At 59.5% G+C, this 11,693-nt stretch overlaps 2 protein-coding genes across 2 annotated transcripts; both read right to left on the bottom strand.

Annotated features, from left to right (window-relative positions):
- Positions 1–1,087: 1,087 nt before the first annotated feature.
- Positions 1,088–3,346, bottom strand: LOC125232338. The gene has a single exon (XM_048137967.1). The coding sequence runs from the start codon at positions 3,344–3,346 to the stop codon at positions 1,088–1,090; it is 2,259 nt and encodes a 752-aa protein (XP_047993924.1).
- Positions 3,347–8,583: 5,237 nt separating this feature from the next.
- LOC125232337 lies at positions 8,584–11,323 on the bottom strand. The gene is made up of 2 exons (XM_048137966.1): positions 9,852–11,323; positions 8,584–9,718 (listed from the first exon to the last, which is right to left on the bottom strand). Exons 1-2 carry the CDS (start codon positions 11,321–11,323, stop codon positions 8,584–8,586), a joined length of 2,607 nt encoding a protein of 868 aa, XP_047993923.1.
- Positions 11,324–11,693: the final 370 nt, after the last annotated feature.

The following is an 11,693-nucleotide window of genomic DNA, read 5'->3' as shown; positions in this document are numbered from 1 at the left end:
CCTGCCCCAAGGATCCCTGTCAAGAATCTCAAGCCATTCCTCCCAGGCCGCCTCTTTCGCTTGCGCTATAGCCTTCCGCAGGGTTGCACGGGACTCCCTGTAGGTACCGTACAGCGCTTCTTCCTCAGCCTCGTCTCGATTCCGCCTTCTCCTGTATCTGGTGTACTGGCGGCGCGCAGCCACGCATGCGTTCCGCAGTTGGCGGAGTTCAGGTCGCCACCAGTACACTTGGCGCTTGGGCACGAAAGGCTTGGCCCTTGGCATAGCCGCATCACATACTCGGGTTAGAGCGGCAGCGAGAAGCTCCGCTTTGTGGTCGACCTGGTTTGGCTCATTATGAGCCCCCCAGGACTCGACTATGGCCGCCTCCTTTGCCAGCTGTCTGTCAAGTTTTGACAGCACCCATCTTGGACTGTCCCCTGCAGCGGGTCGGTGTTGTCTTGGAGTGGCGGGTACAGTTGTGACCTCAAACTGTATATACCGGTGGTCCGATAGTGTCTCCACGCCAGTCTCCACCCTCCAGTGACGAACGCGGCGAGCCAGGGCGTTGGACGCAAAGGTAACGTCCACGATGGACTCACCCTGAGGCCGCACGCATGTACTCTCCGACCCGGTGTTGAGGACAGTTAGCCCTTGCGAGATTGCCCACTCTTCTAATACCTCCCCCCGGATGTCTGTTGCTGGAGATCCCCATGCCGTTGACTTTGCATTAAAATCTCCAGCCACTAACACCGGGATAGGAGACATTTGTCCTATCAAGGCTCCAACTTCTGTGAGCATCCGTTCAAACTCGGCAAGGGCACGATTGGGAGAAAAGTATATCCCGATGATGCCTAAGCCACCTGTGACAGCCATCACAAACCCACTACCCCTCACAGAGTTTTCGATGGCTAGGGATCCGGCCAGAGCAGGGACAATAATGGCCACCGTCTTGTCCTGGTCCGACACCCAGTCATCTCGGTTTGGGATAAAGTAGGGTTCCGAAACTACCGCCGCCTTTATGTCCCACTCAACCATGGACTGGAGCAATAGATCCTGCGCCGCGGCACAGTGGTTTATATTCGCCTGGATACACTTTATAGCCATTTTATTGGGCGGTGTCCATGGTTTCCGGCGCAGCATTTTGCTGGGAAGGCGGAGGTGTTTCTTGACCTGCTCCTGTCTTCTTCACGGCTTGTTTATTCGGGCGAACTTTATTATTATTCTGGCACCCTTTGCCACCAATCGGATGATCAGCCGGTTTCCCAGCTGCCTTGCAAACGGCACAACTCGGTTGGGCCCTGCACTCGCGTGACTTGTGATCGGATTCCCCACAGCGATAACAGATGTTACTCCGGTCGATGCCCTTTTCGCACTTGGCTCCAACGTGACCTGTCTCCAGACAGCGGTAACACCTAAGAGGTTTGGCGTCTAACAGGACGACTCGCGCCGAGATCCAGCCTACTTTGAGTCGGCCTGCCTCTACGACCTTTTTGGCGGCAGCCACTGGACAGCTCAGCCAGAGCGTCCCGGAGCCATTCTGGCTGCGCGATATCACGCCGGATTTGACGGCCTCAGCAGCGCAGTTCCCGAGCTCAGCCACGGCCGCTACGACTTCCTCAGCGGTCGCTGAATCATCCAGCCCCATGACGCGGATGTCAGCGCATTTAATCGGTCGCTGAATGTGGACCATGTTAGGATCCAGAACCTCCCTCAGCTTCGCAGCCAGAGCTTCAGCCGCAGTTTCGACATCTTTTGTATCAGCAGGAAGCTCCAGCATGCGCGCTCCAGTAGCTGCTGTCCGGAAGCGGAGAGAGGAAATTCCTATGTCCTCCAGTTTGATTTTCTTCTTCGCATCAGCTAAGATCGTTTCGTACTTTACGCCGGTGTCGACAGCTTCCTGTTTGAGCGTAAGAGTAACTGCAGCGGTGCGCGGAGGCTGCAGTTTACGCTTACGTGCCGGCTTGGACGCCTGTGTTGCAGGAGCTGTCGGCTTTTTGGCTTTTTTGGCCTTCCTGCCTAGTGCGTCTTTCCAGCTCCCACTTGGAGGATTCGCCGGAGCAGCTGCTGGAGCTGTTGGAGCCGCAGCAGCAGCTGTTGATTCCTGTTGAACTTCTCTAGCGCCAGCAGCTTCTTTAGCAGCTAGAGTAGTCTTCTTGCGCCTTGTTTTTGATTTGGCCCCTTGTTGGACACCTGATGTGGCAGGCTGGGTAGCCGCTGCTATTCCTCCTGCACGATTAGATTGGTCATCCAATTCAGGGTGGCCAGACACGTCCTGTTCTTCACGCCGGTCCGAAGCCAAAGGTGGCCGCAACCGTGGCTCGGGGAGGAGGCGACATTCAATGCCCTCCAGCCTGGCGTTCAGCATGTTGCTAAATTGCGCCGTGCTACTACGCAGCGCTTCCTCTACAATCTTTTTTATTTCGGCATCAGTTGCTACGGCAGGCTGGTTGCGGATTTCTTGAACCTGCCTCCGTAGCTCCGTTAGCTGGGTCTTGAGCTGCATATTCGCCGCTTCGAGGCGCGCAACTTCATCCGACGTAGTGCGTGACCTCAACTCTGCGAAGGCTCCACCGAGAGTGGTAACCGAGTCCTTCAGAAGCTTTTGGTATGTGCCCTTTAAGTGCCCTGACTTGCTCATCACGTGGGTCACCGCGTTAAGGGCGGCCCGAACCTTGTCCTCAATCGCAACTGCAGTTTCCATTTCCACACTGCAGTCGGGAGACTGGGACTGTCGGTTCATCAAGCGAGCACTCCTGTCTCTCGCCGCTTCTTCTGATGAGGCTAGGAAAGCCGCTAACGCCTGCTCTGTGTTGAGCTGTTCCAAGCGAGCTTTCTCAGCAGACAGCTCGGCCTGCAGCTTTCCGAAGCCTACATATTCGCCTGTGGTCGGTGGCCGACCCCTGCCTCGTTTAGACAACGCCTTTAAGAACGGCTTTCTCTTAGCCAGCATCTCGTCTACGGGCGCCACGTCACTGTCAGTATCCGAGATACCGTCATCAGCGGGCCGTTTTTCACCCTTCCGCCAGTATTTTCCCACAATTATGTTTTCTCGGGAACTCACTGTTTCCATAGTGGCTGCTGATGAGTCAGACTCCAGTCCGGGTCGCTCGTCGCATCTGGTGAGCGACACCCGTAGGTCCGGCAGTGATCCCCGGTTCTCCTTTTTCATCTGAGACCTCGTAGAGGTTTCTGTTGAGGCCTCCGTGGATTCGTCAGGTGCCGATCCAGACACGAATCGACCCTTAGTATCTCGTGGCGGTGGATTGCCGCCCCTCAGTCTAAGAATGCTCCAATAGTCATTGAAGCACCCTCCTGCTTTCTCCTGTTTCTTCGTCCTAGTTTTATTTGATCGTTTTGGTGCCATGTTTATAAATTTTTTAACTTCGCTTCCTGTGTTCCTCACCCACCACGGAGCCCACACTGGGGATGCACACAATGTGCACCAAGGCTACCCAGAAAGTATAGACACGAGGGGTTGGAATTGCTACGCGACATCGGGAGCTACAGACGTGTGGCTGGAAGAATCGATCTTATTCCTCCAGTTGTTCCACACGCCCTTGCCCCGTCAGCATGGAAGAATTCCACTGTCCCAGACAGCCCCCTCGCATCTAGCCTGCAACTCACGCCGTCTCATCCCATGATCATTGCGTGTCCAAATACCCTGCAGTGGCTAGCTGCAGGGCTACCGTTTGGCGAGAAATAAGGGCCGAAGAGGGCGTGTTGCGTTGCGAGAGTAACTGACCCGACTCCGCTCGGCTCAACCCTCCAGGATCCCGTCTTCCCCACGTACGGCTCGCACTGTGCAGGACATACACAGGTAGGTGACTGAGGTGTTAGAGGTCAACCTACTCCCTCCTGTGGTTTTTGAAGAGGTGTCCTTCCTCGCGATCCCTGTCCGAGACAGCGACCCTCGTGCCGGCCCCACGGGCCGGGTTACGAGTTGGCCGACGGCCGACCTGGGTCAACCACCGCCCTCACAGCAAGTAATTTTTTATAGAGGTTTTCTTCCTCGCAGCCCCCACCCCGAGGGGAGGCGGCCCCCGCTCCTGGCACCCACGGGCCAAGTTTGCGGTATAGGCGACGCACACACGGCATCGCACAATCTCCAACGTCTGCATCGAGCAGCTACAAGCACGACATTGAAGTCAACGCAGGAGCAATGAAGCTCAACTGCACGCCCCACGACTGGTAGTTCGCAGAGGGAGAATAGCGAACGCGCAACTGAGCGGCTACTCTCCCCCTCCCAGGGTGCACCACGAGGAGGTCTACCAGCCCTGCACCCCAACCTAACCTAACCTAACCTAACCTTTTTTTTTTTTTTTTTTTGTTGACCCAGGGGGAATCCGTTATGGATCCCACTGGCCCGGGAGAAGCCAGTGGGTATGTCGGACTCTCACCGACTAAACCCCCTGGGGTGTTCCGCCGCTCGCTTTGTGGACGGGGTTTCGGGCACTTGTTTTAGGCCTCCGATACCCCGTCAGCGTTGCCCTTGCGGGCCCGTCTTTTCAGACTCCTCCAGAAGTCACCTCCGCTGAAGGCCCTCGGAACACTAGAGGGCCTTCCAGCCCGAACCTCTTCAGGCGGGCGATGGGGCTCCCGACCCATCACCCGCAGGTTCCCGCTATGGTGGCATGAGACGAGCCGCGTAGGCTCTTCGCCGCCTAGCTGGTCTGCGTCGGCGCTGAGGGAGCGAATTTTCATCGACCTCGCGCGATCGCTCCGCGGCCTCCTTCTGCGTCAAGACTGTGACGCTAAAGGTGGCCACTGCCGCCCAAGCCTCCTCCCTGCCGATCATACGACGTACTAACGCCGGCAGTGACAGGTCTCCGCCCACCACCGTGGACATGGCAGCGCGAGGCTCCGCCCACGCAGGGCACTCTTCACGCGTATGTTTGGCCGTGTCCACGGCTCCCCTGTCACAGTGGTGACATTCTGGGGTCGGCTCTCGTCCAACCCTCTCACACAGGTACCATCCGAAACAACCGTGTCCCGTCAGGAGCTGTGTGAGGTGGAAGGAGGGAGCTGTGTGAGGTGGAAGGAGGGAAACCTAACCTAACCTAACCTAACCTAACCTAACCTTTTTTTTTTTTTTTTTTTTTTTTTTTTTTTTTTTTACGTGGGGAATGCGTTTACGCATACCGCCGGGTCTGAGGTGGTGGGCGACCCGGTCGGTTATGTGGGGCTCGAGGCTGTAAAAGGGCCCCCCTACCCACTAAACCCCACGGTGTCCTCTCACCGCTTTATGTGCGGGGTCCCGGGAAGCTGTAAAGGGCGTCCGCGACCCCGCAGCGGCCATCCTGGATCAGGATACGTCACTGGTCAGGCTATGAGCCGACCGATCCTCGCCTTGGGAGCGCTTCCCGGACACAGGGGTCGCGCTCTCCAACTCGAGAGCCAGCGTATTGGGCGAGGGCGCTCTCATGCATCGCTCGCCCGCCGGCTGTCGTTAGGGTGGCAGGTTCCGCTCGTGAGCGGCACGTCTGCGGCCTGTGCGGCGGCGGCGCATCGGGTTTGCCTCGGCCTGGGTTTCCCGTTCGCGCTCCGCCGCCTCCTTCTCTTTGAGGACGTGCTCGCTGAAAGAGAGCAGAGCCTCCCACCCTTGTTCGCTAGCCACAATGGCCCGCACCACCGCCGGCAGCGACAGGTCTGGCCCCACCCGGGCCACCACCTCCCGCCGCTCCGCCCCCCATGCCGGACACTCGGCCAGCGTGTGCCAGGCCGAGTCCTCGCCAGCCCCGCACGCGTGGCACTCCGGTGTCGGCTCTCTCCGAGCGACTTTGTACAGGTACGAGCCGAAGCAGCCATGGCCCGAAAGTACCTGTACAAGCCGAAAGGTGAGCACGCCATGCTCACGGTCTAACCATTTTTGGAGCACTGGCCGTATCGCTTCGATGGTGCGGACTCCTGCGCTTGGGCGCTCAAGCCTGGCTGACCACCGCTCTACTGCTGCCTGGTGAAGTATCTCTCGCTGCGCTCTGATCTCCTGGGGCGCTGGCCAGAGATCGCGAGCTAGAGCCTCCTTACGCCATACGAATAGGGAAGCCAGGATTTGCGCCTCCAGATCCCAGGGTAGGGTTCCCGCTAGGGCGCAAGCTGCTTCAGAACCTATTGTCCTATACCCTCTTATCACTCGCTGCGCCATCACTCTCTGCGGTCGCCGTAGCTGTGATATGTTCTTATCACTGAGTGCGTCAGCCCACGCTGGGGCACCGTAGAGAGCCATTGAGCGCAGGACTCCCGTGTACAGGCGGCGGCATGATGCCTTAGGCCCACCCAGATTTGGCAGTATGCGCCCAAAGGCCGCAGCCGCTCGCACCAACCTGGGCGCCAGGCGCTCAAAGTGTGCTCTGAAGTTCCACTTGCTGTCAAGCGTGACACCGAGGTAGAGAAGTGTACGCCTGACAGCAATAGGAACCCCCCCCACCACTATCTCTGCGTCAGCAGGTGGCGCTCTTCGCGCTCCATAAAAGCAGACAGCTTCCGACTTTGGAAGCGCTACTTCCAGGCCCAGCCGTCGAATCCTGCTCACACAGTGAGCGACAGCCGCTGTTGCCAGCACGGCCGCGTCGCGGTAACTGGGTCCCATGGCCATCACGAGCGTGTCGTCTGCGTAGCAGATGACTGAGACTCCACGCAAGTTTTCCCCCTTAGGACCCAGTTATATCCTATGTTCCACAAGAGTGGTCCTAGGACCGACCCCTGTGGAACCCCACACGTCATTTCCCTTCTTCCCCACTCCTGTTGTGCAGGCCAGGTAATGCACCTCTCACTGAGGTACGCCTCTATGATGTTATACAGGTAGAGTGGGACCTGGTGATACCGCAGCGCTTCTTTTATTGTCTCCCAGGGGAGGGTGTTGAAGGCATTGGCAATGTCTAGTGAGACTGCCAAGACCACGTCACCCTGGGACACGGCCTCCTTGGTTAACGTTTTTACCTCCAGTATCGCGTCGACGGTGGAGCGCCCCCTGCGGAATCCGAACTGTGAATCCGCCAGGTTTGGTCCTTCATTCTCCATGTGTTTGATGAGGCGGGCAGCGATCACGCGTTCGAACAGCTTGCCCACCTCATCAAGAAGGACTATGGGTCGGTAGCCGGAGGGAGAGTCAGCCGGTCGCCCCTCCTTTTTAAGCAACACCAGCTTGCCGGACTTCCACTCTTTTGGGAAACAACCCTGCTCCAGGCAAGCATTTAGGACCCGCAGTACCCTCGCCTCTAGGGCGCCCAAGGCTAAAACCCATGCACGGCCCGGGATGCCGTCGGGCCCGGGGGCCGTGTTCTTCCCGCGAAGCCGGTTGACCACTGCACCTAGCTCTGGAGGGAGTATTGGCGGAACGACTTCCTCCTCTGAGGGCCTCACCACTGGCGGCGCCATTGGAGGCGGCTGGTGAGGTCCCCTTTCAGGGAACAGCGCCGAGATTACGCGAGCAACGAGGTCCGGCTCAAGCGTCTGCGTCACCGGGGGAGCCCATGGCCGCAGTTTGCTCCTCACCAGTTTGTAGGGCCTTCCCCATGGGTCGGAATTGAGGGTCTCCAGGAATTCGGCACGACTCGCCTCAATTGCCTCCCCAATGGCGACCGAAAGCCCTAGTTTAGCAGCTTTATATCTGTCGTACTGACGCTGCTCCTCGTTCTCGTCTCTTCGCCTACGCCTCCTGAGACGCAGGTAGCGGCGCCGAACGGCTATACAGTTTTTTCGCAACTGCGCGAGCTCTTCGGTCCACCAGTAAGCGCGTCTTTTTGGTGGTACGCGTTTTGCCCGGGGCATGGCCGCGTCGCAGATTTGCGTCATGGCCTCCCGGAGCCAAGAGGCTTCCTCCTCCACCTCCAACGCTCCTTCCGGCGTGGGCAGCCAAGCCTGCACAATGGCCGCCTCCTTTAGCAGCTCGCGGTCGAGTTTTGTTAATGCCCATCTCGGGCCGCTCTCGGCTGGGCCAGTACGCTGTGGGTTGTTCTGGGTCTGGGAGGGTGTCACATCGAACCTGATGTACCGGTGATCCGATAGGGTTTCCACCCCCACCAAGACTTCCCACCCCTGAACACGGCGCGCCAGGGGAGCACTCGCGAAAGTTATGTCCACGATGGAGCCCCCCTGTTGTCGCACGCACGTGTTAGCCGTGCCCTGGTTAATAACTGCCAGCCCTGACGCAACCGCCCACTCCTCCAGGGTTGCGCCTCGCGCATCTGTGGCCGGAGAGCCCCAAGCCGTGGACTTGGCATTGAAGTCTCCGGCAACAATTACCGGGCGCGGGGAAAGCTGGCCGACCCGAGCCCCCACCTCGTACAGGAATTGCTCGAAGTCAGCCAAGGAGCGGTTCGGCGAAAAGTACACCGCCACGAACCAAATCCCCCCGTAGAGCGCTCCCACGTAGCCCTTTCCTTTGAAGGCACCGGAAGGCGGCGGTGGACCACCCGCCGCCGCCCGTGTCACTAGTGCCACGCTCTTGTCTTCGTCTCCCAACCAATCGTCACGGGGAGGGATCGTGTACGGCTCTGCCACTACTGCGACATTTATCATCCACTGTGCCAGGGACTGGAACAAGAGATCCTGAGCCCTAGCACAGTGGTTGAGATTCGTCTGCAGAATCCGTAGGGCCATTTTTTATTCTGTGACCATTGGATCCTGCTCCTGCACATCCGGTGTTTGTGCTGGCTGGGGCGCGGCCTGGCGGCCAGCTCCAGCTTTTCTCCGTGGTGGCTTCTGGGCTTGTGATTTGCACACTTTTGAGTCCAGAGTGTGGTCCGCTGGTTTCCCTACTTTAGAGCAAATCACACAGCTCGGAGTTGCAGAGCAGGTCCTCGCCGTGTGGCCTGGTTTCCCGCACCGGTAGCAGGTGTCGCTGAGGTCCGTTTTGCTGGTGCATTGTGCCCTGACGTGGCCCGTTTCCAGGCACTTGAAACACCGCATGGGTCTCTTCTCCAGCAGCTTTACTGCAGCTCGTACCCATCCCACCTGGAGTCTTCCCTTGTCAGCCTCCACTACTTTTTTGGCTGCCGCGATTGGACAGCGGAGCCAGATAGATCCTAGCCCGGATGCATCCTGCTGGATCTCCCCCGTTTTTATCTGGCTCACTTCACAGCCCCCAGTCTTGGCAACAGCAGCCACTACCTCGCTGCAAGAGACGGAGTCGTCGAGTTGCGTTAGGCGTAGCTCCGCGCAGATTGTGGGCCTGGATATTTTGACCAGGTCCTCCCCGAGCTTTTCGCAGAGCTCTTTTGCCAGGGAGTCGGCCTTTTCGCCACTATCGGATCCTGGGACCTCGAGGAGCCTGGCACCGGTTGCCGCCTTCTTGAACTTGATGGCGTTAATGCCCAGGCTCTTGAGGTCAATGTTCTCCTTGGCCCTGATGAGGACTTGTCCATACGTCACCCCTTTTGCTTCGGCCTCCGGCTGTAGGGTTAGGACTACAGCTGACGAACGCGGAGGTCGAAGTTTCCTACTCTTGGGCTTGTTTGGCTTCTTGGGCCGTGGCTGAGAGCCCACTTGCGTAATTGCCCCCTTACTTTTCTTCCGCGTCACCGCAGACCACTCCTCGTTTGTGTTCGCGGGAGCCGGAGGCAGTGGCCGAGGACCTGGCGTCGCGGAGGATGGAGCCGCTGCTGCTGCCGCTGCTGGCGTTTTCCCCCCTTTTTTCCTCTTTTTATTTTTCCCCTTTTGGGGCTCCTCCGTCAGGTTCGGGGACCTCGCTTCGGAGCCGATGCGGTACCCCGCTTGGAGGCCGGTGTGGGACCCGGACCTGGGGCCCGTGGGGGCTCGGGCTGTTCTTGGCGTTTCCGGTCAGCGTCCAGCGGGGGCCGCATTGGTTGAGACGGAAGTAGCCTACCTTCGCGCTCCAGGGCTCCCAACCTCTCGTCCAGCATCCGCCCCACCCTGGCCGCGACCGCACCGACCAGCTCGTCCACATCGGAACGTCCGGGGGGGCAGCGGCGGGCTGTGGTGCCTCTTTGGGTAAGGACGAGGGCGGGGCCTGCTTCTTGAAGTGGGCCCGGAGCTCCGTTTTCAGCTCCTCCACCTCAGAGCGCAGGTCTTTTACCTCCGCCCTCAAGTTGGCATTTTGCCTCTGCAGGCGTCGCGTCTCTTCGGAGGAAGTAAGCTCCTTCAGGTCTTCGACCGCTTCCCCGATTGACGCGACAGCCAGCTTGAGGGCCCGAACGAAGGTCCCCTTTAGGTTGGCGGACCCAGTGGCCACCAGCTCCACCGTCCTTAGGCTGCTTTGCACCCTTTGGTGGAGCGACGCCGCACTGTTGTCCGCTCCGTCCGTGTCTGGCAGGCCCAGAACTGCACCGCCACTCTTGGGGGGCTTGCCCGGCGCCAGCGTCCGCGTGAGGCTTGCCAGCTCCTCCTCGGCCTTGCGCTGGAGCTCCTCCCGTCTGAGGCGGTTGAGCTCCCGCTTCGCCTCGGCAAGTCCCGCGTCGTGCGTCGAGCCCCCACTTCGCCCTGAGTCCGACTCGGCACCCGCATTGGGAGTGTTGGCGCTCCCAGTGCCGTCGGTCACGTCTGTCTCCTGCGTTCTGGCTGTCGGCGAGCGCGAGCTGAGCCTAATACGCTCGATCAGGACGATAGGTGTTTGGCCCAGCGTATCAGGCTTGTTTCTGGGGCCGGTGCGGCGCCCCCCTCCTTTGCCTTTCTTGCCTCTTTTGGCAGTGGCAGTGCCCAGCAAGAGTCCCGCGTCACTCTCTGAGCCGGAAGAAAGCGCGAGCTCATCCGCAAGTCGTTTCTCGGGCCTCGAGCCCCAGAACTTCGAGGGCATGTCTGAGGTCGAGGGCGCCGCGTGCGCCTTTTGGGGACCCATTTCCACCGAGCCTTCCGAGTCGCCGGTGTCGGCCGCCCCTTCGCCAAACAAGTCGCGTCTGTCAATCCTTGATGGGGAGAAGTACTCCTCTCTCTCAGGCGACATGGACGCCTCCACTCCGCGGGTGCCGTGAACCTTCCCCGTGAAGATTCGCGTTCGGTTCGGCGTGGAAGGACGCACGAACTGCCTGAACCCTGTGGGCACAGGCGCATCCTCCGCCCCTGTTAGCGTGTCGGACGCGGGCGCGGGGTAGCGAATATAACGCCCGAGCGCATCCCGCAGTGGGCGGTACCCCGTTGGGACGGGCTTAGGCGAGGGCAGGGCAAGCCCGGGTGAGGACGGGGTACCCACCGCCTCCTCGCTGTCCGCATCTCCTCCTCCGTGTGCAGGCTTCGGGGAGGGCTCGATCACAGCCTCCTCCGCGTCACCTCCTCCACGTATCCTAAGCAACAAATCCGGTTCGTGAGCATCGGTATCCGTTGAACGCTTGCCAGTGTCGTTGGAGTTGATCCTAGAGTGGTGTGCCCCCCAGAATACGACGGGCGGCATGTCACCACAGTACGGGCATCTAGTACGGATGCCCGTTCTGTGGTGACACGGAGGATTGAGACCTCCTGGGGTAGTTGTACGCTAGGTTGACCACTCATCTTTTGCTATTTTTAAGGGGTATGCCCCCTTTGTGCGGCGCTTGTGACTGGGCTCCCCCAGCCACGCATCCCATCGGCACGCCGCAAACCTTGGGATTGGGGATTTTTATAGTGGTTTACTCCACTTGGCCTTCCTCTCAGTGAGGGAGGCCCCCGGTCCGCTCAGTGCGGGTTGCGGGTTGCCCGACGGTGGCCGTAGCCACGACGCCGCGCCTGGCGGCCTGGGCACGCCTCCGGTGGCTCATAGAGCCCCGACTCCATCCCGGGGACAC

The sequence above is a fragment of the Leguminivora glycinivorella genome, chromosome 13 (genome assembly GCF_023078275.1).
Source record: "Leguminivora glycinivorella isolate SPB_JAAS2020 chromosome 13, LegGlyc_1.1, whole genome shotgun sequence".
In the NCBI taxonomy this organism is placed as follows: domain Eukaryota; kingdom Metazoa; phylum Arthropoda; class Insecta; order Lepidoptera; family Tortricidae; genus Leguminivora; species Leguminivora glycinivorella.
Note: the sequence above shows the minus strand (reverse complement) of the source record. Positions and strands in the feature narration are given on the sequence as shown.

Bases quoted from the DNA above. Each gene is read 5' to 3' on its own strand.
- LOC125232337 (XM_048137966.1), bottom strand. From the start codon at position 11,323: ATGCCGCCCGTCGTATTCTGGGGGGCACACCACTCTAGGATCAACTCC. The intron at 9,719-9,851 runs GTGGGGCGGATG...CACGGGCCCCAG, and splicing joins TCGGTGCGGTCGCGGCCAGG to GTCCGGGTCCCACACCGGCC.
- LOC125232338 (XM_048137967.1), bottom strand. From the start codon at position 3,346: ATGGCACCAAAACGATCAAATAAAACTAGGACGAAGAAACAGGAGAAA.